This window comes from Canis lupus, chromosome 11 (genome assembly GCF_011100685.1).
Source record: "Canis lupus familiaris isolate Mischka breed German Shepherd chromosome 11, alternate assembly UU_Cfam_GSD_1.0, whole genome shotgun sequence".
NCBI lineage: Eukaryota > Metazoa > Chordata > Mammalia > Carnivora > Canidae > Canis > Canis lupus.
The window spans coordinates 36,816,324-36,839,012 of NC_049232.1; the positions used below are offsets into that span (position 1 = coordinate 36,816,324).

The 22,689-nt window shown below is 38.3% G+C and overlaps 1 protein-coding gene across 20 annotated transcripts in view; it reads right to left on the reverse strand.

Annotated features, from left to right (window-relative positions):
- BNC2 (basonuclin 2) overlaps window positions 1–22,689 on the reverse strand; it is a 444,904-nt gene that overhangs the window by 255,707 nt on the left and 166,508 nt on the right. For 12 of the 20 annotated variants that reach the window (XM_038552458.1, XM_038552453.1, XM_038552456.1 and 9 more), the window contains one exon: window positions 2,040–2,123. The exons of 3 other annotated variants lie outside the window; for them this stretch is intronic. In XM_038552458.1, the coding sequence (XP_038408386.1) occupies window positions 2,040–2,123 (84 nt within the window). Of the gene's footprint in view, window positions 1–2,039; window positions 2,124–2,998; window positions 3,131–11,511; window positions 13,330–20,507; window positions 20,613–22,689 lie in introns of those variants that run through there. 5 more of the 20 variants (XM_038552464.1, XM_038552461.1, XM_038552457.1 and 2 more) reach the window with 4 other exon arrangements.

Genomic DNA, 22,689 nt, shown 5'->3' on the forward strand with positions numbered 1-22,689 from the left:
AAAACTATTCCTGAAATTGTTAGCTGGTGAAGAACATATTGTCAGGTTTTTTTTTTTTTTTATGACTGACAAAATGTGGATATGTACCAGGTATCATTAAAATGTATGGAAGTCATATTTAGAAAGGAAGAGGAAAACGAGAAGGAAATGTTCAAATGGGTCCCAGTTAATATACCAATTCACCACATTTGACTTTTTGAACAGATTCAACCTTTCCACTGGGTCTGCCAAAATGGTGTTGCAAGAGGAGGAGTCCAATAAAATGAGACTCATTTCTCTGCCCAGGGGCTTGGTCTTCTTTGCAAAGGACTGTGCTGAATTGTCAACTCTACAAATGTTTAACTACCTACAAGCGGGGTTTCACTTAAACTAGTAAATATACATCTTCTTTCTTGCTATGTTAAAATAATATGCTCTGTTGGTCTCTTTCAGTTTTATTTCACACAGTTACATCTGCAAAACGCATCACTCTTTGCTTCATAACTCAAGGTTCACAAACAGATTATCCAACAACCACCCATGACAAGCCATTCCAGGTGATGTGTTTGAAGAACATAGCTTGTCCTACCCAAAGAGGTCAAGGATCAGACCACTCTCCATGAAAAGTCTTCCATCACTCTGCATTTATGTGTCACATACAAGCTGTTCGGTTTCTAAAACTGGGAAATACATGACCATGTCTCATATGTGTCACACCTGCTTTTCTGTTATACTGTAGCCATACACCACCCAGACAGTACCAGCTTGCGGCACAGCAGAGCTCAGGTGGTCTTCCCTAGGCCAAGAGCAGGTGTGCAGGAGATGGTAGACTCTCCAATACCATAAAAACTGAAACCTCTTCCTACCATCACTTCCACCTTCACTGCAACTGTGAAGTCAATTCTTACAACTATTCTCCTCTCACATAGGGTATCTAAGTCAGTAAAAATGCTTTAAAACTAAGCTCATGGCTCAGCGGTTTGGCGCCTGCCTTTGGAGCAGGGCGTGATCCTAGAGTCCTGGGATCGAGTTCCATGTCAGGCTCCCTGCATGGAGCCTGCTTCTCTCTCTGCCTCTCTCTCTCTCATGAATAAATAAATAAAATCTTAAAAAAAAAAAAAAAAACTAAGCTCACTATGCTCATCCCGTAAGTCTGAAAATTTAGAAAATGATGCCAAATGCACGTCCTAAAAAATAATATGTGTTTACTCATCTGTGGGATGCCATTCACATTACAACTTCAGCTAGTATCTTTGCATTAGTATCACACACATTCCTTAAATATTAAAAGGCATATTAAGTAGAGATATATCTTTAAACAAGATGTCACATTTTTATTTTTTATCTGTGATACACTAAACTACTTCTAATGTCACAAGACCACATAACATGAACTGAATTCCAAGTAAATACTTTCACTTTGCTAATAAACTTAGTATTGTATCACAGGATGTATCTCCTCATACATGAAAAGGGAAGATACTTGTTAAATCATACTTTTCTATTACAATGCCCAGTTGAATGGCTTCTGTTCTCCTGAGCTAAACCATAATGCAGGAAACATGACTTGCTCACCATGTGTCTCTAGTGCCTAGCACAGTACCAAGCACATGATAACGATTTTTAAAGATAAGAGCTACTCTTTACTGAGGGCCTATGCTAAGCGCTAGTTTATATGTTAGAACATTTACTCTTCATAATCACCTTGGGTGGTAAGTCTCCATTTTATAGATGGGAAAGCTAAAGCTCAGTTTGGTTGAGTAACTTTGCCAAAAGTCTCATAATAACTTTTGTCAACCTAGGCAGCCAGCTATCAAGAAACCATGTTCTTATCCACTGCAATATATATCATTTCTTGAATGAATATATGTATTATCTCCAGTTACAGAGAATTTATCCTGAAAAGGACTTTTTATTGCATACATGCTACCCTGATTCTTCTTTTACACCTGTCTCAATCAGTTGTCCATCTCCTGATGGCATTGATATATCTGTATGGCCTTCAGGGATCACTGTTTCTGTCACACCACCCCCAACTAATAAAGCAATAAGACTCCAACCTGGACTTCCAGCCTCTGGTCTGGTTCCTCCAGGTTTGGGCAAAAGTCTGCACCCAGCACTCTGCCAGCACATGCCACTGGAACCTAGGGGAATATGGCCAAGTTAGATGCTGGGTGTGGAGGCTGCTAAGAACTACATAAATACACATCTGATCCAGACAGAAGCAGATATGAAACAGGCCATCATGGCTTCATTGGATTTTGACACTCAGGATGCCAAATATATTATATCATATAACCAAGTTTATTAATTATCAGAAGGCAAATTCTAAAAAGAAAAGATCCACAAAACTTTTATTCCCCATTGTATCCACAGCATGTAGCACAAAGTAGGCATTTAATGAATATGTCTGGATGGGAGGAGGAGAGAAGGTAAAGTACAGGAGAAAAAGAAACATAAACATAGAATCTCTGCTTGATATTGGTGACATTTTTCCCCTCTTAATTTTCTTATGTGAGAATGAAAAACATTGTATTCTCTAATGCCTAAAGTTCCTTTCCACTGTTAAAATATCTGTTCAAGTTTATTTTTCCTATTCATGTATATAGGTTAGCACAGACTTTATCAATATTTATTTACTATCTCTAAATTTTAATAGGCTTATTTTGTCTGTTCCAGTAATGAAAATGATAACAAAACAGCTATAATTTAGAATGTTCCCTATACCTAAAATTTTACACTGAAAGCCACTAAGATTCTTTTTCAAAATTAAATTATCTTAGTCGATCTCATCCCAAAATATTGCCTCTACTGTCACCTGCTTACTTCATTTTAGATTTTTTTTTAAAGACTAAAGGACTTAGATTCCATCTAAACCTGCTTTCTGCTTTTTTAAAAAAGTTCTTTGAATCACTACTATTTCCAAACACATACTATCTTTGTTAATCATACAACTATCTTTATCATAATCCATCAATCAGTTTCAACCCACCTGTCTTCTTTCCCTATCAAAGCCCACCTTTGCTGTTCTGTGCTTTAACTCCACTTAGGATCATCTGTGCCAGTCAATTTTCTTTGCTGAGATCAGTTTTCAGCCAAGTGTGTGCTGCCTTAGAAGATATTTCCCTCTTTCTTTCCACCCACGAATCAGTTCACTTCTCTAAATTAAAAAAATTTTTCAATAAAGTCCACTTTGCAAGTTTACCAGAGAGCATTACCAATATTTTTTAAAAAAGCACTCAGTCAAGACCCCTGGGTGGCTCAGCGGTTGAGCGTCTGCCTTTGGCTCAGGGCATGATCCCTGTTGGGGATCTGGCAGGGAGCCTGCTTCTCCCTCTGTCTATGTCTCTTTCTCTCTGTCTTTCATGAATAAATAAATAAAATCTTAAAAAAAAAAAAAAGCACTCAGTCTTTTTTGGGACCACCGCTCCTATTTTTTTAAGTTTTGCATTCTTTCTTCTAGCTTATGTCCATAAAGTGACATGGATAGATTATCATCTGTCTTTGAACTTACCCACTCTTCACCTACAAATTTCACAGTGGGGCCCAAGAGGGGAAGTAAGAGAGGTCACATTTACTGAGCACCTGCAATGTGCCAGTCACCATGTGGGCACCTTAAGTGTGGATTTTTCCTTTCATCAGTCTTATGGAATATGAGCATTTCCATTTGACAAATGAAAAAAACCCAAGGCTTTAAGTAGGTAAGTAACGAGCTCACGTTAACATACGAGAAAGTTACAATGCTCAAACTTAAGAAATGAGAAGATGGATAATATATTTCAAAGAAGTTAATTAAAAACATGCAATAGTTGCATTTAGTGGCTTCCACTCTAGATGCATTTGTTGACGTTTCATATGAAAGAAATTACAAAAAAGACAAAGGAAGTGGAGAAAATATGTTATCAAGACTTACTACTTGCTCTGTGGTCTTAGACAACATAATGTGAACCTATCCTCTACCTTGAGGAAGGAGAAAGACATGGAGTACAGAGAAGAGATACTGTGCACTGGTGTCGTGGCACACATAGACTGGTGCTGATGCCACCCTTCAGTTGACATATGGAGGGGCACTAATGAGATCTGAAACAGTAATTCTCCCTACAGTGCAACAGAAAAACTAGGGAAAAAAATATTCTTGGAATATTCCACATCAAAGCAATCCCTGCTAGCTTCCAAAAGACCGCAATAAATGAGACTACTTAACTGATTAAAGCACATTCATGAGCCAGAATATGTATATTGCAAATCAAGTGTAAATAATACTTTATTTTATGTACACAAAACAATTCCCACTTACCTTAATATTATTAGACTGTATCACCAATACTAAGTTTCTAGTTCTTTTATACCATCCCCCAGAATGCATTTGATAAACACTCTCAAGAGGAAAGGAGAAAGTTAGATGGCAATTACACTCAATTATAACCTCAGACACTTAGAAAGCACAGTTTCTGAAAGAAAACAAAAAGGTCTGTGAATAAGTTGGAAGGAAACAGTGCCAGGCTACTAGAATGTTTCAGCTATACAAATCATGAAAAGAACTGCACTAGTGACATGAGGTAGCACTCTCAAACTTAGAATCCTAGGGTTTCCAAAAGGAAAAAAAAATCTATCAGGATCCATATAAATAAAATCCTGTATTTTATTTTTAAATTTATTTATTTATTTATTCATGAGAGATACACAGAGAGAGGCAGAGACATAGGCAGAGGGAGAAGCATACTCCCTACTGGGAGCCTGATGCAGGACTTGATCCCAGGACTCTGGGATCATGCCCCGAGGCAAAGGCAGATGCTCAACCACTGAGTCACCCAGGCATCCCTGGACTCCTGTGTTTTAAAAAGGAAACTGAAACTTAAAATTGCACAGTTGTACTACTGGATTCACTAACGATATCCTCTCCCACATCACCTACCACACTGCGTGACAATACTGGATAAAGAAAAAAAAATAAGGGGAAACCACATATATCTGTTTCCTAATTCATCAAAATATACCAGGGAAAAAACAAATGATATATAAGTTGATAACCTAATTAGTTACAATTCTGCATACCTAGGCAATTAGGACTTTTGATTTAGAAGCCTCAATAGTGAGACAGCTAGCTAGAAGCGATCAAAAACATGACTGACAGATATAGCAAAGATAAATTGCCCAGCCCCTTATCATCACTCCAGTTTAAATTAAGATAATAAAATATGGTGTGTACCTCACCACTGTTTTTTTGGAATGTACAGTTTAAATTGATTTGAAGAGCTCCAATTTTATCTGCTTTCCTTCATGTTCGGTGTTTAGTGCCTTTTTCAACACCATACTTTATTTTTTTTTAAGATTTTATTTATTTATTCACAAGAGACACACACATACACAGAGGCAGAGAAAAAGACAGAGGGTAGAGAAGCAGGCTCCATTCAGGGAGCCTGATGTGGGACTCAATCCTGGGACTCCAGGACCATGCCCTAAGCCTTAACCGCTGAGCCACTCGGGAGTCCCCGACACCATACTTTAAAACAAAGGTCTCTACACTGATTTTCACAAAACATTTCACAGTGATATTTATCTCTGAAAAGTAATAAGACTAGGGGATTTTTAATTTTTTATTCGTTTTTGCATCTTAGTATATTTTGCTTTCAAAGTTTTTAAGTTAAAAATAACAAAAAGTACTAAACCGATCGGCTAATATTTCTGGACAGTATGCCACGGGTTTAATCATGGGATAATAATTGTCTAGTACTCATCTAAATTTCATTCTGCTATTGCTATAATAGGAAGTAGGAGGCCTTGAAAGGGACCCTTCTAGAATCCCCAGGGCAAGTCCAAGCTGAGTGCATATCTACTCTCCAGGACATACCTCAAAGGAATCATGGTGTGTGAGAGAGCTATTTACAACTTACTTTGTGTATAATCAGCAGAAACAAAAGATATGACAACAAATATAAAAGCCTCCCTCTCTTTCCCTCTTTCTCCTCTCTCAGGGGAATTCAGCAAGGGAGGGCCAGTGGGCATTCACTTCAGTGTCAAAAGGGCTTCCAGAAAACACATTTTCTGTGGGGCAGGGAGGAAATATGGCAGGCTTCCTACACACACACACACACACTCACACACACTCACACAAGGTCTTTGTTTACTGAGATCACACATAAAAACTGTTAGGGGCCAGACTTCTGAAAAGAACATTGAAAAAGCCCCACAACGGGAGCTACTACTCAAAATAACTGAAACTGAATGAGGCAGGAGGTGTCTATAAGGAAAGGGCCAAAGGAAGAAACAAAGAGGCACAGGAATGATAACTTCAGAATAGAAACACGTTACCAAGAAAAGGATTATAGAGTCAGGGATGCTTCTTGCAGAGTCAGGGCCCATTTGAAATTTTATTTTATTTTTAAACATTAAACATTCAGGTAGCCATTTGCCTGATAGGCACTATAAAAGTCAGAGCCTAAATAAACAAACTAACTTCCATGTCAGCTCAAGGCTCTTCAGTTAGGCTGGCCACAAGCCTGGATCAGTTCTGAAGTACATGTGTTTTGGTGACTGCAGTCTAGCAGTGCAGGGATGTGGGGAACTATCTGAACCCATGAAAAATTTGGAAAAGAGTGAAAAGACAAAATTTGTTTTAAGAAAGACAGTGGGAGAGAGAGAACCCAAAAAAAGTTCCTTCAGAGGACAGAGGACATGGCTGGGTATAAGATCTGTCACGTTCCAAGCTGGAGAAAAGTACTGATACAACTTCAGCCTAATTTCAGTTGTTAGACAATGCCAAGCAGCAAGAGGAAAAATTACTCAGATAACACAAAGAATTCAGGAAGACCATTAAGTGAAATAGATTTGGCAGTAAGCTAGTCAGGAGCTCTTGCAAGAAAGAGAAAAAAAGAAATTAATTACCCAACATGTAAAGATGAAGATGTACACTAAATATTGCTACAAAGTAAATAAATACAAAAACTGAAAAAAAAAAAAAAAACATAAGAAAATAAACTGCTGCTGGATTTGCAGATAACTTATACCTTAAATTTTCAGGCTACAATTTAACTAAAGATAAAATCCTGGGCCTCACCCTTTTCAGCCACAGAACCCCATACTGAACCTCAGAAGGGACAAGTATACAGAAGCTAAAGTTCAAGAATAAAAACGCTGCTAAACAATCAGAAAGGAACTGGTGAGTCTGAATGGTATTGATCCAGTCTCCCCGATACAGAATGGCCAGAAATATGCCTGTTCTCATAGAGGCCTTAGATGAGGCATGGTTGTATCCACAGGAACAGGGCAATAATGAGAGATATATCATACGGGAACTGAGTAGGACACAGGATAGTCCTCTCTAGAGTCATCCCAGAATAAGGAACTACAGGATCAAGGTGAGAGAGGAATGAGCGGGAAGGGTCAAGGAAGTGATTCTGCTACTCAACAGGTTGACAGACACAGATGATTACTGCATCAGGGTGCAGGGTGGGCACACCACCTCACAAGAGCCAGGGACTGTTTAATTGGGGTTCACTCTCTTTCTGCCTCGGGAGCTGGTCCTCTTGGGTAAGCCAGGGCCCTCGGCTCTGTGACAGGAGCAACCTCTGCAGGTATAATTACAGGAGATTTTCACAGCCACACACAACAATACCTCATTTTTATACTGTGAAATGTGGGATAGAAGTAAAAAATCTCTTTCCTGGTAACACCCTGCAGAGCCTGATGGACCATGAATAACACTGAAATTACATAGACTCTTTCTTCTAGAGCCCTCAAAGGGCTTTACACATAGTATTTATGTGTAGGAGGAAAGGAGAAAATTTCTATCATACTCTTTTTAAACAAGGAAACTGAGGTCCATCACTATAGTCTTCCCCACATTTGATAAATTGAATGGACTTGAAATTAAGACAAAGTTCTTTCAACTACCACACTAGTGCTTTACTAGAAAGCCTTTTACCACATGAAGACTGGCTTATTTGTCCAATTCTTGTTTTACATGGGTTTTAGCACTGAAGAAAACGTGAATGAAGTTATTTGTAACTTGCCACGGATGAGCTTTATACTTGAAAAAGAGAAGTACAAAATCTGATTATTTTCAACTGGTTTACAATCATTCTTATAATTGAGTATTCTAGAAATTGAACACCTCAGACTATTGCTGACAAGCATATACATTGCCAAGCCTGACAAGTGACATGAAGTGAAATATATATTTTTTTAAAGATTTTATTTATTTATTTGAGAGAAGGAGAGGAAGAGAGCATGTGAGCATGATTAGGGAGGAGACAAAGAGGAACAAGCAGACTCCCTGCTGAGCAGGGAGCCTGACACAGGGCTCCATCCCAGGACTCAGAGTTCATAACCTGAGCCAAAGTCAGATGCCTAACTGAGCCACTCAGGTGCCCCTTAAATTTCGAGTATGCTTATATACCCATGTTAAGTTTCTTTCTGCCCTCAAGGCTCAATTCTAACTATTTTAAAGACAGGTAATATTAAAAACTCCCCTGGCTTTGGTGTTAGACCTCTATTTTAACCCCAGAGGCAGTACCTTATAAAGCTTATCAGTAAAGTACCAATTCAGAGCCTTGTTTCCTGTATCCATAAAATGGGAATAATTATATTTTTACTGTGTAAGGTTAGTTAGGCTGAAGGAGATGACACAGATAAAGCACTTAACTAAGCATGCAGTAGGGACACAGTATAGGTAAAAGATACTTCCCCAGATATCACCCCCACGCCCCTCTCAGCACACTCCCATGAGAACTAGAAGTTTGAGACAAAGAAGGAAGGGTTTTTGGGGAGTTGGTGAACGTTAGTAACAGAGGAATAATAATACAAGCCATTAGGGAAACTAGAAAATAATATCTATTCAATTAGTCTCCATCAGGGGCCAGGTCATCAACTTTCAAAAGACTTCCTAGAAAGCTGTGTTAATTAAAAAAGACCATAAAGTCTTTGTCTAAGCTCTGAGAGACTGATCATTATAGTCTTCAGTGGTGGAAGGAATGAGGTGGCACATTTCACACTGCTATTCCTGCTCCAACCAAGCCCTTCACAATTAAAACATAGGTAATTTTTCGAGTTTTCTTTCATGCTATTGGTTTGACCTATGAATTAAAAATAAGAAGCTTTGGGCACCTGGGTGGTTCAGTGCTTGAGCATCATCTGCCTTCGCCTTAGGGCATGATCCCGGGGTCCTGGGATCAAATTCCGCATCAGGCTCCCCACAGAGAACCTGCTTCTTCTTCTGCCTATGTCTCTGCCTCTCTCTCTCTCTCTCTCTCTCTCATGAATGAATAAATAAAAGTCTTTTAAAAAAATAAGGAGCTTCCAAGGAAGATAGGTCAATAAAAGGTGAAGAACCTCTACCCTTTGGGGACTCAAAAACAAAAACAAAAAACCCCAAAAAGCTGAACATATTAAACAGCAAACTGATAGACAAAACCAACATTCTAGGTCAGTGTTTCAAAGTGTACTCCTCAGCCAAGGCACATTATTAACATTACCTAGGAACTCATCTGAAGTGCGCTTGGCACTGAAGACCTGAGACCCAATGTGACAAAACCTAGGGGTGGAGCCCAGCCATTTGTTTATGCAAGCCTGTCAGGTAATGCTGAACAGCATTAAGGTTTGAGAATCACTAGCATAAATAAATGAGAAAATCAAAAAAGAACTGGGAAAGCAAGAGCTCTCTAGATGGTATCTTAGCTTTAGAAAATATAGGCCTCTTACCAAAGAGGGTGGGTGGGCAATGGTAAAGGAAAAAAAGCAGCACACACCAGGGCATAAATTGCAGGATGTCCCAAAATCTTACTCTGAAGAAGAGATGGAATGCCAGAGAAGGAGTCTCTTAAGAGGGAAAGCCAAAATAAGCAAGCCACTTGAGCAGTGGTCTGTCCAACGCCACAGATGCTGCAAACATCAGAAGAAAATGATTTGAGGATAGACATTAATTTCAGCATTTAAACTAAAAGTACTTTAAAATGATCCTGGTAACCTCGAACTCAGCCACTGGGTTTGTTCCATTCAGCCTGCCTTTCCACAGCGATCAAGAGTTAGGATAAAAGTAACTATCTCTAATGAGGGGAAAGAGTCTATTTCAAGTAATGATCACCAAGCCACTGAATTTTCTTTCTTTCTTTTTTTTTTTTTTTTTTTTTTTTGAGGGGGTGGCATTTTTTTTAGAAAGGAGTTCACTTTTGGGTGCATTTTACTTGATCTTACTTCATCAGAGGCACAAAGTGGGACACACCAAAAGGGTTTCTTTTCTTCCCAAATTTAACAATACCAAAAGACAAAAATGTATGTGAGAAAGCGGAAGAGGGAATCTGAGGGATGACATAAGATAGAAGAATGTGTTATGTGCCAGAGAGCAAGAAAACAAATATTACTCCCAAAAAACTCAATGTCTCAAGTTACCCAGTTCTGGCCCTTACAAAAATGCCTGATCCTGGGAAATAATAAAGTCAAACAAACAGTTGCCCTGATTGCAGTGACTATGCCAGAAGTAATATCTCTGCTGGAAAAGATTAATATGGCCTCAGGTACCTTGCATTGATGAGCAAATGCATTGGTTTCCATCCCTATCAAGGAAAGGGAATGGAAGTATGTGAATGACACAGATGTTTACAGTCTTGAGCAGGATTAATTCTTTGGCCCTACCTTAAACCAATTATGGTTAGAAAAAAGTTTTAGTAGCCATACATAAAACCAAGAGACAAAATACAAAGAACACTTAAGCTGGATTTAATGCACAGTGGTTGTCTAGAGATAGAGATTCCTCTGGACCTTTGCCCCAATTAACAGGACTTAAACTCACTATGAAGAGTAAGGCTAAAGGAGGCCACAAATTGTACCAACAGACCAGAGGAATTCCGACTGCTGTAAACAGGAGAGCCAGGGGAGCCTTTACCATGCTGCCAAAGTGCATAATGTAGCATGCTGAAGATCAATGAATCAACGTGGTTTTCTTTGCATGCAAAGTTTGAACACAGGTAATAAGAAAGGAAATGGGAAGGCAGATTGAGGCTTGCTGTTCCATACGGTAAAAACTTTCCCAATTCAAACATAAGTCATACTGTGTATTGTACAATACTTCTCCTAATCTGTTAAGGATCCCAGGCAAAAAGAATGTACAACATACAAAGTTGATTTCTACAGACTGTCCACCCTCTCGCTAACCACAGCCCCTATTCCATCCCAAGGACACTAATCCTAACTGGAGGAGGTCTAGGGAAAATGAAATGCTGCAGTATTCTGTACCAGAGAGATGAAAAGTAAATATAAATGCCTCCTACCAGCAGCATCTCTTTGTTACTGTGGATCTTAGGAAGTGATGAGAAGAGAAAGTAAAAGAGAGTTTCTTAAATTTTCCTTGGGAAATTTTACAAAGTATTTTTTCAAGCATATTTCACTCCTAAAATCTAGTGGCTTTAGAGGCTAAAAGATGCAGCTCAGTAGACAAAATAATGCTTTATAAATGATAAAACACATGATTTTCTTTTGGTTTGTTTTTGGTGTTAGTAGCCTTACCTGAAGATAGAGCTACATATGTCATCAACTTACCTAATGGTAAGCAATGCTGTAAAACATCATTTGCTCTCTATAGGCTTTTCTTCTGGTGATGTGAAGGTCTTCCCATATTTCACAGGCCACCCATATGAAAACAGTGCTCCCAAATCCCTCCCTATTCCTTACCTCTCCTGTGAATTTTAGTACTGTACTTTCGAGTTCCCACTAGAGCAAAAAAGCAAAGCAAACAGGTTCACTGAAATCTTACCTTTACTACAGCTCTCCCTGGACTTTGCTATCTTTTGCAATGTTACCACCTTAATCCCATTAACAAAGACTCAGAACCACAGATCATGATTAAAAGCCTTCTCCTTATTTCCCAAACCCAATAAATGGGTTTACTGAAAGCCTATCCATTCTTCCCTTCCAAGTTCTTCAACTGCCTCCTCACACACACAGATTTCCCTCCTTCCAGATCATATCTAAGAAGTACATGCTCAGACCTTTGCCATAACCCTTAAGTGATAATACCACCTTTATCATTTCATACTCACCAACCAGTGCCATATATCACCACTCCAATTGTCAAACATTCTCCTAGATGATGTTTAGAGCTCCCCACAAATTACCAATTAAAAGTTCCTTCCAGACCCAGTAGAGACCCTTCCTTCCAGTAGAGAACTACTCTACCTTGCCTTTCCAGCTTTATTTTTTCCTCCTTCTTCATGACAAATACAAGACAGTCTCATTAGACTATTGGATGTCTCTTGCATACTGATTTGGACTTTCCTAATTTGACACAGTTTACATGCTGCTCTTAATAGAATACCTTCTCCTGCATTATACTTTTGAAAATCTTTGTTTTTCCCAATGCCACTTCTACAAAGTTTTCTGATACCCCGAGGCAGCAGAGGTCTCCTCCCCAGTGTTCTACCATCCTTAGGGATCTCCCCACTATACAACTTTAGGCTGTAAATACATGTTTTTCTTTCCTTAAGGAGCTTATGTCTCTTTGTATTCCCCCGTAATCCCTACTACCCTGCTTTACACACACAGCAGATAGCCAACAAATACATGCAAAATAAATAATAAATAAATCTCTTAAAATTCATAGTGGCACCAGTAAGCCAATGCTACAAATATAGTGATTTTAACTGTGCCTTTATTCCATCAGATCCTCAACAAACACCCTTAAGGCAGGTAAGGGCCAATAATTTCTATTTTATAGAAATTCAAGATGCATGGAGGTTACTATTTATGCACAGAACATTCTTCTGAGTATAATTTAACCTGTAAAGGTTCAGTAACTCCTTCAACATCACCTTGTTGGTTTGTGGTGTGTTTCTATGGAAATGATACTTCTCTTGCTGGACTTTCCTTCCAGCTTACTTCAGGATACCTCTAAAACCTGACGCCATCAAAGCAATCTTCCAGAGATGAGAAAACGTGCAACACTTTCTCTACAATAGAGGTGTACGAGATTTCTCTCTGCCTCACAAGTTGTCAACATATGCTGAAATCTGAAGTACAGAACGAGAAAATAAATACTGGCATACTTAGCCTCTTAATTTAAAATTTACTAGACTTTGAAGTAGAAGCAAGTATGAAAAGCTCCTGTTATAAGCTCTTTAAAACATGTATTGATTGCCACATACCTGGAAAGAAAGTAATCAGCCCATTACACTGCCCTGACATAGGAACACATTTCCAAGACACTATAAAAGTGGCTTACAGACTACTGAAAATAAATTTCCATCCCCAATCAGTATCTCCTTTATTTCAAGCCAGAAGTAGGCAACTACAGCCTATGGGCCAACTGCTACCCTGCGATCTACTTTTGTAAATAAATTTTAATTGAAATATAGCTATGCTATTTCTTTATATCATCTATGATTGTGGCTACAGAGACAGAATTAAATAGTTGCTATAAAAACCACATGGCAAAAAAAAAAAAAAAAAAAAACACCACATGGCTGCCTAAAATATTTACTATCAAGACCTTTATAAAAAAGGTTTACCAACCCCTGTTTTAAAGTGTGAAAAAGGGATCCCTGGGTGGCACAGCAGTTTGGCGCCTGCCTTTGGCCCAGGGCGCGATCCTGGAGACCCGGGATCGAATCCCACATCGGGTTCCCGGTGCATGGAGCCTGCTTCTCCCTCTGCCTGTGTCTCTGCCTCTCTCTCTCTCTCTGTGTGACTATCATAAATAAATAAAATAAAATAAAATAAAATAAAATAAAATAAAATAAAGTGTGCAAAAGGGCAGCCCAGGTGGCTCAGTGGTTTAGCACCGCCTTCAGCCCAGGGCATGATCCTGGAGTCCCAGGATTGAGTCCTACGTCCGGCCCCTGCCTGGGGCCTGCTTCTCCCTCTGCCTGTATCTCTGCCTCTCTCTCTCTCATTCTGTGTGTGTGTGTGTGTGTGTGTGTGTGTATTCTCATGAATAAATAAAATCTTTAAAAAAAAATAAAGTGTGCAAAATTTTATCTCTCTCCCCAGCAACATCTCTTTCAAGAATCTTCAGAAATAAGAATATAGTGCAAACAAGAGTGTTCATGTTGAAGCTACACTTCTCTTAAAAGAACTGTCGACAACTTCAACATCCACAAACCAAGAACCTATTACATAAATTATGGTACAATGATTTACTAGGAATCCGTTAAAAATTATGATGGATATCTAGATTTACAGACATAAAAAGTATCTATAAGACAGTTTAGTAAAATTTAAAAAGCAAGTCATGTATCTATAATCATTTTATGCAACTAATTCCCATCCCTACGTTTGCATGTACAACCAAATGAAAAAAATGACTTAAAAGATGTTAATGAAATGTTTCCTTAGTGGCAGCTTTTCATACAGTTTTTACTCTCTGTAGTTTGCTTAATCAGATCTATACAAATGGATATGTATCCTTTAAACAAAAGATGTAAAAAAATAGTTTAAAGCATTAAAACTTAAAATGTAGGTACAAAGTTTACATTCTGCATTTTATAAAGCACTAAGTTTTTCAGAAAACAAAGGATATTTTTTGTTTTTGTTTGTTTAGGCAGGCTTCTGGTTTTGTTGTTGCTGTTTAAATTTTTCCTTTTTCTTTGTTTTAAAGGTAAAAAGGCTCTTTTTTTTTAAAGAATTTATTTATTTATTCATGAGAGACACACACAGAGAGAGGGGAAGAGACACAGGCAGAGGGAGAAGCAGGCTCCATGCAGGGAGCCCGACGTGGGACTCGATCCCGGGTCTCCAGGATCACGCCCTGGGCCGAAGGCAGGCGCCAAACCGCTGAGCCACCCAGGCGTCCCGGTAAAAAGGCTCTTAACCCTACTAATAACCAACATATCTAGGCCTTGGCATTCCCACTATATATGGCAACCTCAGTTTTGGATGGAAAAAGTCCCCTACAAAAGTGTGTGTGGGTTAGGAAGAAGAAGAGAGGTTAACAGAATAGTCCCCTGAATGGAAATGTATTAATTCAATCAGTGTCTTGCTTCAGGGTTACCATAAAAAGGTTCATAAAGTACCCAAAAGCCACATAAGATTTTAGAATTATGCTGCTCAGTGACTGATTCTCAGTGAAGAGTAAGAAGGGAAAGATTTTTCTCCATCTCCATTTTCCTCAATAAAAGTAAGCTTCTGCAAGATTTGCACATGTAGGGACGCCTGGGTGGCTCAGTGGGTTAAGCTTCTGCCTTTGGCTAAGATCATGATCCCAGGGTCCTGGGATCCAGTCCCCTATTGGGCTTCCCTGCTCCAGTGGGGGCCTGCTTCTCCCTCTCCCTCTGCCTGCCGCTCTCCCTGCTCATGCTCTCTCTCTGTCAAATAAAATCTTAAAAAGAAAAAAAAAAAAAAGATTGGCACATCTGTTTTTTAAACTGGTAATGCAAAAGCCCAACTGTATACATGATACGAATATTAAGACCCAAGTAGTACTGCTGATAAAGAGACACTAAGTTAACACTGCATAAGACTTGAAAACTAACCACAAGAACAACAGAAGGTGAAATTGCTAATAATAACCAACACAGCTCACCCTCTCTGTACCAGAATTCCCAGGCATGATTACTAAGTGAAGTAAAGGAGGTTCAGAAAGTTTAGAGAACTTTCCCAAAGTCACAGAAAGAAGAAAGAAATTGAAAAGCAGATACATCTGACTCCAAAGTCAGGACTCTTCCCACCATGCCAGCTAATGAAATAGAAATTACATTTCTAATTAAGTACTACATATAAATTTAACAAGCTAGAAAACTTGAAGATTCTGGTTTATAAAGATACTAGAAAATGACCATGTCAATTAATTTCTTTACCAGTAAATTATTTTAAATAGTGTTTTCTACATTATTTTCTCAGAGTTAAATGTATCCATATTCTCCATTTTTACATTTACACACATGATATGTACATATTTTTGCAGATATGCTATATCATTATATAAAGACTTTTCCCACAGTAAAATTATTTCACTACTATGGATTAAGCAAAATCTGTGCCCTGAAAATTAATATTTGAAAAGCTGTACATTGACATTACTAATTTTTTTATATTGGCATTTAACCTACACTATTTTTCTTTTTGATATATTCTCTTTTAAAATTCTGCAGAGGGATGCCTGGGTAGCTCAGTGGTTGAGCGTCTACCTTTGGCTCAGGGTGTAATCCCAGAGTCCTGGGATAAGTCCCGTATTGGGCTCCCTGCATGGAGCCTGCTTCTCCCTCTGCCTATATGTCTCTGCCTCTCAATCTGTGTCTCTCATGAATAACTAAATAAAATCTTAAAATAAAATAAAATTATTTAGAGATTAGCTTTTCCTGTGAATTCCCCATAATTGCACCTCCAAATTCAGGATAAACAAAACCTTTGATACCCAGACGGGGAAACTGAGGCTTTGCTATGCCTCCTTTTTTGGGAGCGTCAGAGCATTAGGCTTTGTTTTTCTAATTTTTTAAATTTTTATTTATTTATGATAGGCACACAGTGAGAGAGAGAGAGGCAGAGACACAGGCAGAGGGAGAAGCAGGCTCCATGCACCGGGAGCCCGACGTGGGTTTCGATTCCGGGTCTCCAGGATCACGCCCTGGGCCAAAGGCAGGCGCCAAACCGCTGCGCCACCCAGGGATCCCAGGCTTTGTTTTTCTGATCACACAGTTCATGGATCCCTGGTGGCGGCCTTAAAGATAGGACTCAAAAAAAAAAAAAAAAAAAAAAAAGATAGGACTCTAGCTGTATCCCTTTCCATCTGGAGCACCTCTAATTTTTGTTAGTTCTACATATTGACCTCTTTATAAAATTTAATTTGAAAGAAAAAAATTCCTAGCAGATCCTACAACTATTGCTCTTTTTTTTTTTTTTTTTTTTTTGGTAGCAGGCTTGAGTTACAGATGGATAAAGAATGAGGCAGAAGAAAAAGCAAAGACTTTGGAGTTAACTTTGCTGAATACAGATTTTAGACCTTTTTTTCCTCAACTGTAATTGTACCTGCCCTAAATGCTTTTCAATAACTGAATAAAATAACATGGGTACTAAGTCTAGCACATTGCATGAGCTAAGAGATGCTGTGAAGTTATTAGCTTTTAATCCTCATTCTTTTATTCTTAGTAACAGGTGAAAATAAAGGCTAAATCAAATACTTATTTTAGATCTGAAGATGAAGTATGTTCAAAGTAAGGTTGGCTAAGAGAAACTAGATGTTAAGCAAAATAACAATGTTAATCAAAGGTCATCTATAACAATATTAAAGTACTACACAGAAGAATACAATTACTTTTGATAAAACATAATCCAGGATTAAAAAGCCCAAAAAGAAGTACATTTAGGGGCACCTGAGTGGCTCAGTCAGTCATGATCCCAAGGTTCTGGAATCATGTCCCACATTGGGTTCCCTGTTCAGCAGATCTGCATCTCCCTCTCCCTACTCATGCTCTGTCTCTTGCTCACTCTCTCTCAAATAAATAAAATCTTAAAAAAAAAAAAAATCTTGCTCAACAAATAGTTCCATTCCCAAGCCTTAACTACACTTAATGCATTGCGCATGACTGGAAAGGAAGATAAAATATTGCACAGATACAGATGTATGTTGCTTGCTACTATTCTGCTCAATTCCGAGAGATGTAAACACTACTAGCTTTAGTGTGACCTTAATTCCATGAATACAAGTGAATATTCACAAAGCCAGGTCTTACCTTTTAAATCAAACTTCAAGTTCTACTATCAAATGCTAATAATAATGAGTATAATAAGGCAAGAAGCTTCACTCGCACATGATTAGAAATGATGATACGAAGGTATACAGGACTTCGGAGAATATGCCAACTTTGCCTCCAGTCTACAGTGAGCAGTAACTGATACCACAGAGATAACAGCAACGTTCTGACATCGACAAACGCCAACCTGGGGAGAATTGTGCAGGGTGGCAAAAATGCAAGACTAATGGATGACACAAGAAGACTCTCAACCAAAAAAAAAAAAAAGGAAGGAAGGAAAAGAAACTGCCAATGCCTCATCTCTCCTTTAAGAAATTAAAACATTTTATTTAAATTTACCTCATTGTTCCCCAAAATTCAAGCCTCCCACGGCAAGCTGAAAGAAAGGGATCTACAGTTTATTCAGTATCTACTTGGTACCAAAGCTTCACATGTGTTATCTCATTTCATCTTCCTGACAAATTCTCAAATTAATCGTTCTTTCTCGCATTTTGAAATTGAAGAAAATAATGGCTAAAATGACTTATACAAGGTCCCAAAGACTAGTAAGTTGCAACAGTGGAATCTAAACTCAGGTTCAATCTTTTAATGCCCCTCACAACCCCGAGATCTACAATTCCAAATACTAATGTTGGGTCCAAGGGGAATAGAAAAACACTGACACAAGTATTGATATTAACAAAGTTTGATTTTCAGGGGGAAAAAATCTTAAATCAACTTTAATTTTCTTATTAGGGAGACATGATATCAAAGTAATGCTACTCTTTTCCTCTTGGATTATGAAGGGAAAATTGTAATAAATCAAATTGGAAAAGGTTGAAATAACCACATCCTTTTTATAATCAAAAACTGCTTCCATGATCAGGATAACAAATATATTTTTAGATACTCTAAATGTACATGACAGATTCCCCCCTCCTCAATTTGGCACTATTAAGGAGTTTTTCTACTATTAGGATAAAGAATTAATTTCGAAGGCAGCCTGGGCGGCTTAGCGGTTTAGCGCCGCCTTCAGTCCAGGGCCTGATCCTGGAAACCCCGGGATCTAGTGTCACGTCAGGCTCCCTGCATGGAGCCTGCTTCTCCCTCTGCCTGTGTCTCTGCCTCTCTTTCTTTCTCTCTCTCTCTCTCTCTGTCTCTCATGAATAAATGAATAAAATCTAAAAAAAAAAAAAAAAAGAATTTTGAAACTGGCTGTAAGTGGAAAGAAAAAATTTCAGCACAAAGTAAGTTTAATATTCTTCTGAAAACTGAGCAGCTGCGGTGGCCCAGTGGTTTAGCGCCGCCTTCAGCTCAGGCTGTGATCCTGGAGACCTGGGATCGAGTCCCATGTCAGGCTCCCTGCATGGAGCCTGCTTGTGTCTCTGCCTCTCTCTGTGTCTCTCATGAATCAATAAATAAAATCTTTAAAAAAATATATTCTTCTGAAAACTGCACTTTAGAATCCAGAACTAAAAACAAAAATCACCAGAAGACTCCCAATATCACTTTACTACATCCAACAATAATAATAATAATTTTAATGTATTTTTAGGACATAAGGTAAAATATCTAATCAATTCATCTAAACTTTGGAGTGCCACATCCATACATAAATCCTGATTTTTGTCACAGAGTTGACTGCTTGTTGGTTTAAGACCTCCCATAAATAACGTGAACCCATCTGTTTATAAAAACAACCAATTATATGGATAACACTAATCTGGTCAAACGCAGAAGGTCTATCTTGACAAAATCATCACTTTACAGAAATATCTAAACCATGTACCCAAAACACTCTAATTGGGCACACAGACTCACCCATAGTTTACTTTTTGTACTATCTTCTCAAGTTAAATTTCTATTACATAACATTAAAAAAATAATTTATCAAGAGAAAACTACCTCAGTTTACGACTCTACAAGTTTTTCCTTGCTATCTACTTGGCAGTTATCAAAATGTACGTGCACACACAGGCACACACATATACAACTCTATATATGTGTGTGTATATATATATATATGCATTACTAAGGAAGAGAAAATGAGACATCACAAGAACATAAAAATAGGGAAAGTATTAAGGTTGAAAGTGAAAAGAAACAGAAAGGCAATTCAAAATAAAAAATCAAACTATTATGGTATTTACCTATGGTATCTAGGTAAACCCAAAGAAATCCGTATTTCTCCTATTCATTGGGAAAAAGGCTCATAAATATTTTATCAAGTCACAATGCAAAATCAGAAGGCTGTTCCATACACCCGCACTTTAATTTCTTATAAATTAGCTGGAGTCAGATAAATCATGAACGCAATCCTGAGTGTTATATGTCATATGCACTATTAGAACCAAAATCAAATCATACACACCTCAGCTAACTGTAAGCCTCAACAGCGAATGAGAAGGCTATAGAGTTTCCCCTGGAGAGGGACTGGGGTAGAGGCAAACCTACAAAATGGATAGATCTGAGACAACTGCAAAGCATGAAAATGTCCTAAAACCCTGAAGATGTTCACGTGGTTTCACAACAAAGTCCCTTTACAAGATCCACAGCCCAGATGACTTGCATCTTTTAAACTGCCCTATTTCCAGAATTCCTGATTTTAAATCACACTGGAAACCTTTGGCTACAATTGAATTAGAATGGTTCAGTTTACCTCTTCTAAACGCCAAGGGGAAAAAAAAAACCAGGCACCATACTTAAGTTTGTTTTGTTTTAAACTGGACCTTCTGCATTCCAAAATTGTATCCCTCTGACTAATATAAACCGTTATTACAGAGAAATGGTTAATAAAAAAAAAAAAAAAAAAAAAAAGGAAACCAAACCATCCAGTGAAAGGAATGAGGGAGTAGTAATGGTAACATACAGTACCATGAGCTGCGGTGGCCTCCCGGTCAGTACTGCAAGGTTAACAGATCACTCTTGGCCTTCAGGCAGACAGCAAAACACAGCCTAGGGAAGGGGGGTGGGGGTGGGGGTGGGGGACAGGGACCAAGGCCGGGGGAGGGGGCTCTCGCTCGGGTAGTTTACACAAGCAGGCAGCTCAGCTCCTTTCGGGCGCATTCCTCCTCTCTATCTCCCAACCACTTTTCGTGTGTCTTGTCATATTTTCTTCAGCTGTTAATTGTCCAGACTGCAAGACTTTAAACAGCCACAGTTTAGGAAAAAGCGAAACCCTTCTAAGTGACCATCACAGCAAATCAGCTTCACACTGGTGGGTAAAATTTTCCAAGGGAAGTGTTCTTCTGATAGTTCCTGAGTCTCTAAGTCACCCCCACCCCCACCCGCCGCCACACACACTCCCCTAGAGGGCTAAATGCACTGTGGCAATAAAACATTCATGCGACTTGGAATTTTAACACAATGCCATTTCCCTAGTTTAACCTGAAAGGAATGCACTAGTCACAACAGACTACATCATCCTGCCATTAAACCCTGCCAAGGAACCGCTTTTTTGGCCGTGCTGGGCCAGCTTTGACGGGAAAGGAGTACACAGACCCACACACTGAGCACAGAGGGGCCACCTCTGCTTCCTCAGGCCTGTCCAGCAACACCCAGCTCTTGAACATGACCCTTGACCCTTCACATTGTGACCAGCTTGTGATGCATGTGTCACTCTGGAACTTCTGCAGAGCCACACACTGCGCAGGCCATTTGCTGCTCCCTCTCAACAGGATTTGGGAGGATGCCAAAAGTTCTTATTATTACTGCTACTACTGAAACTCGTAGGTTAAGTGTGAGGATGCTTTTTCCCTGTGTCCCAGAGTGGTCTGTTTTTCTGTTTCCTTTGTTTGTTCAGGACTTTTTAAAAAACAAACTTTGCATTTGCATTCATAATTAGGTTATGATTACTGACAAAATGGTTTGCTTTTGGGACTACTTATCAAAGCTGCCGGTTCTTTCACATTTAAGTGACATTTAATTTAGATTTACAAAATACAAAAACAGAAATAATTCTCATTTCTCCTGAGAATCTTAGAGGAAAAACTCAAAGGTGTTGAATTCTACAACATCTACACTTAACCATTCCATGTGGCTGAAGTGCTATTACAAAACAAGCAACAAATCAGATAAAAAAAAAATTCCTAGATTTATTGATTTGTTGCTTTATTACTTATGCAGAGATTTCTGCCTTCCAAGGAACTGACAAACCAAGAAACAAAGAAAAATATATGTACAACAAATTAAAAATTTAAATCACCTTCAGTTTTAAAAAGTTTTAATTAAAACTTCCACTGCTATAGTACACCTTCCAGATTTTTTCTTTTCTATTTTTTCACTTTTCTGATTATTCATTTTTCCCCCTTTTCTGATCATTAACTATTTTCCTATAGGGCACTTTCACTTTCAACATTGCCCTATTTTTTTTGTCTTTATTTCTCCTCTCTGCTATAGTCATAGGTAGGTCTAAAAAGCAGCAAGTCTTTCCATCCTGCCTTTAACCCTGAACTACAGCCAGGTGAGTGGTGAATTATCCCTACAAAAGGGAGAAGGTGTTCCAGCTTTAACCTCCTAGAGTGAGGCCATGTGCCCTTCTCAGTAACAAATGAAGAACAACTTATTTCATCTAAGAGAATACTCTAAAATACAAAATGATGATCTTTAAGCAAGTTAACATGCACATATAAAATAAAACCAAACTGTCTTCTTTAACGTAATTTTTGTCTCCTTAGTAGTTGGAATTAGTTTTAAGCCCTAGTTAAAAGAATTTTTTCTTTTTCTTTCCTTTAAACAGACATTATCATGCCTTGAAAAGTCATTCTAATCCCTTCACCTTAGCCAAACCATGCTAATTCTAGATAGGAGCACAGCAATTAACTTAAAAAAAAAAAAAAAAGGGAGGGGAATTATATTTAACTTGGGGGACAGAGAGTAAGAGATCAACCCAACAGAGAAGCAAAGATTAAGGTAGCCTAAGCTAAATATTTCCATTTCAACATGTAAATCAAACTCATTTTAATCTATACTAAAACAGCAAAAAAAGACATGACTTTTTTCAAGTTACCTGACTTATTATCAATGTATATTCAAATATCAAATTTTATTGTTTTAT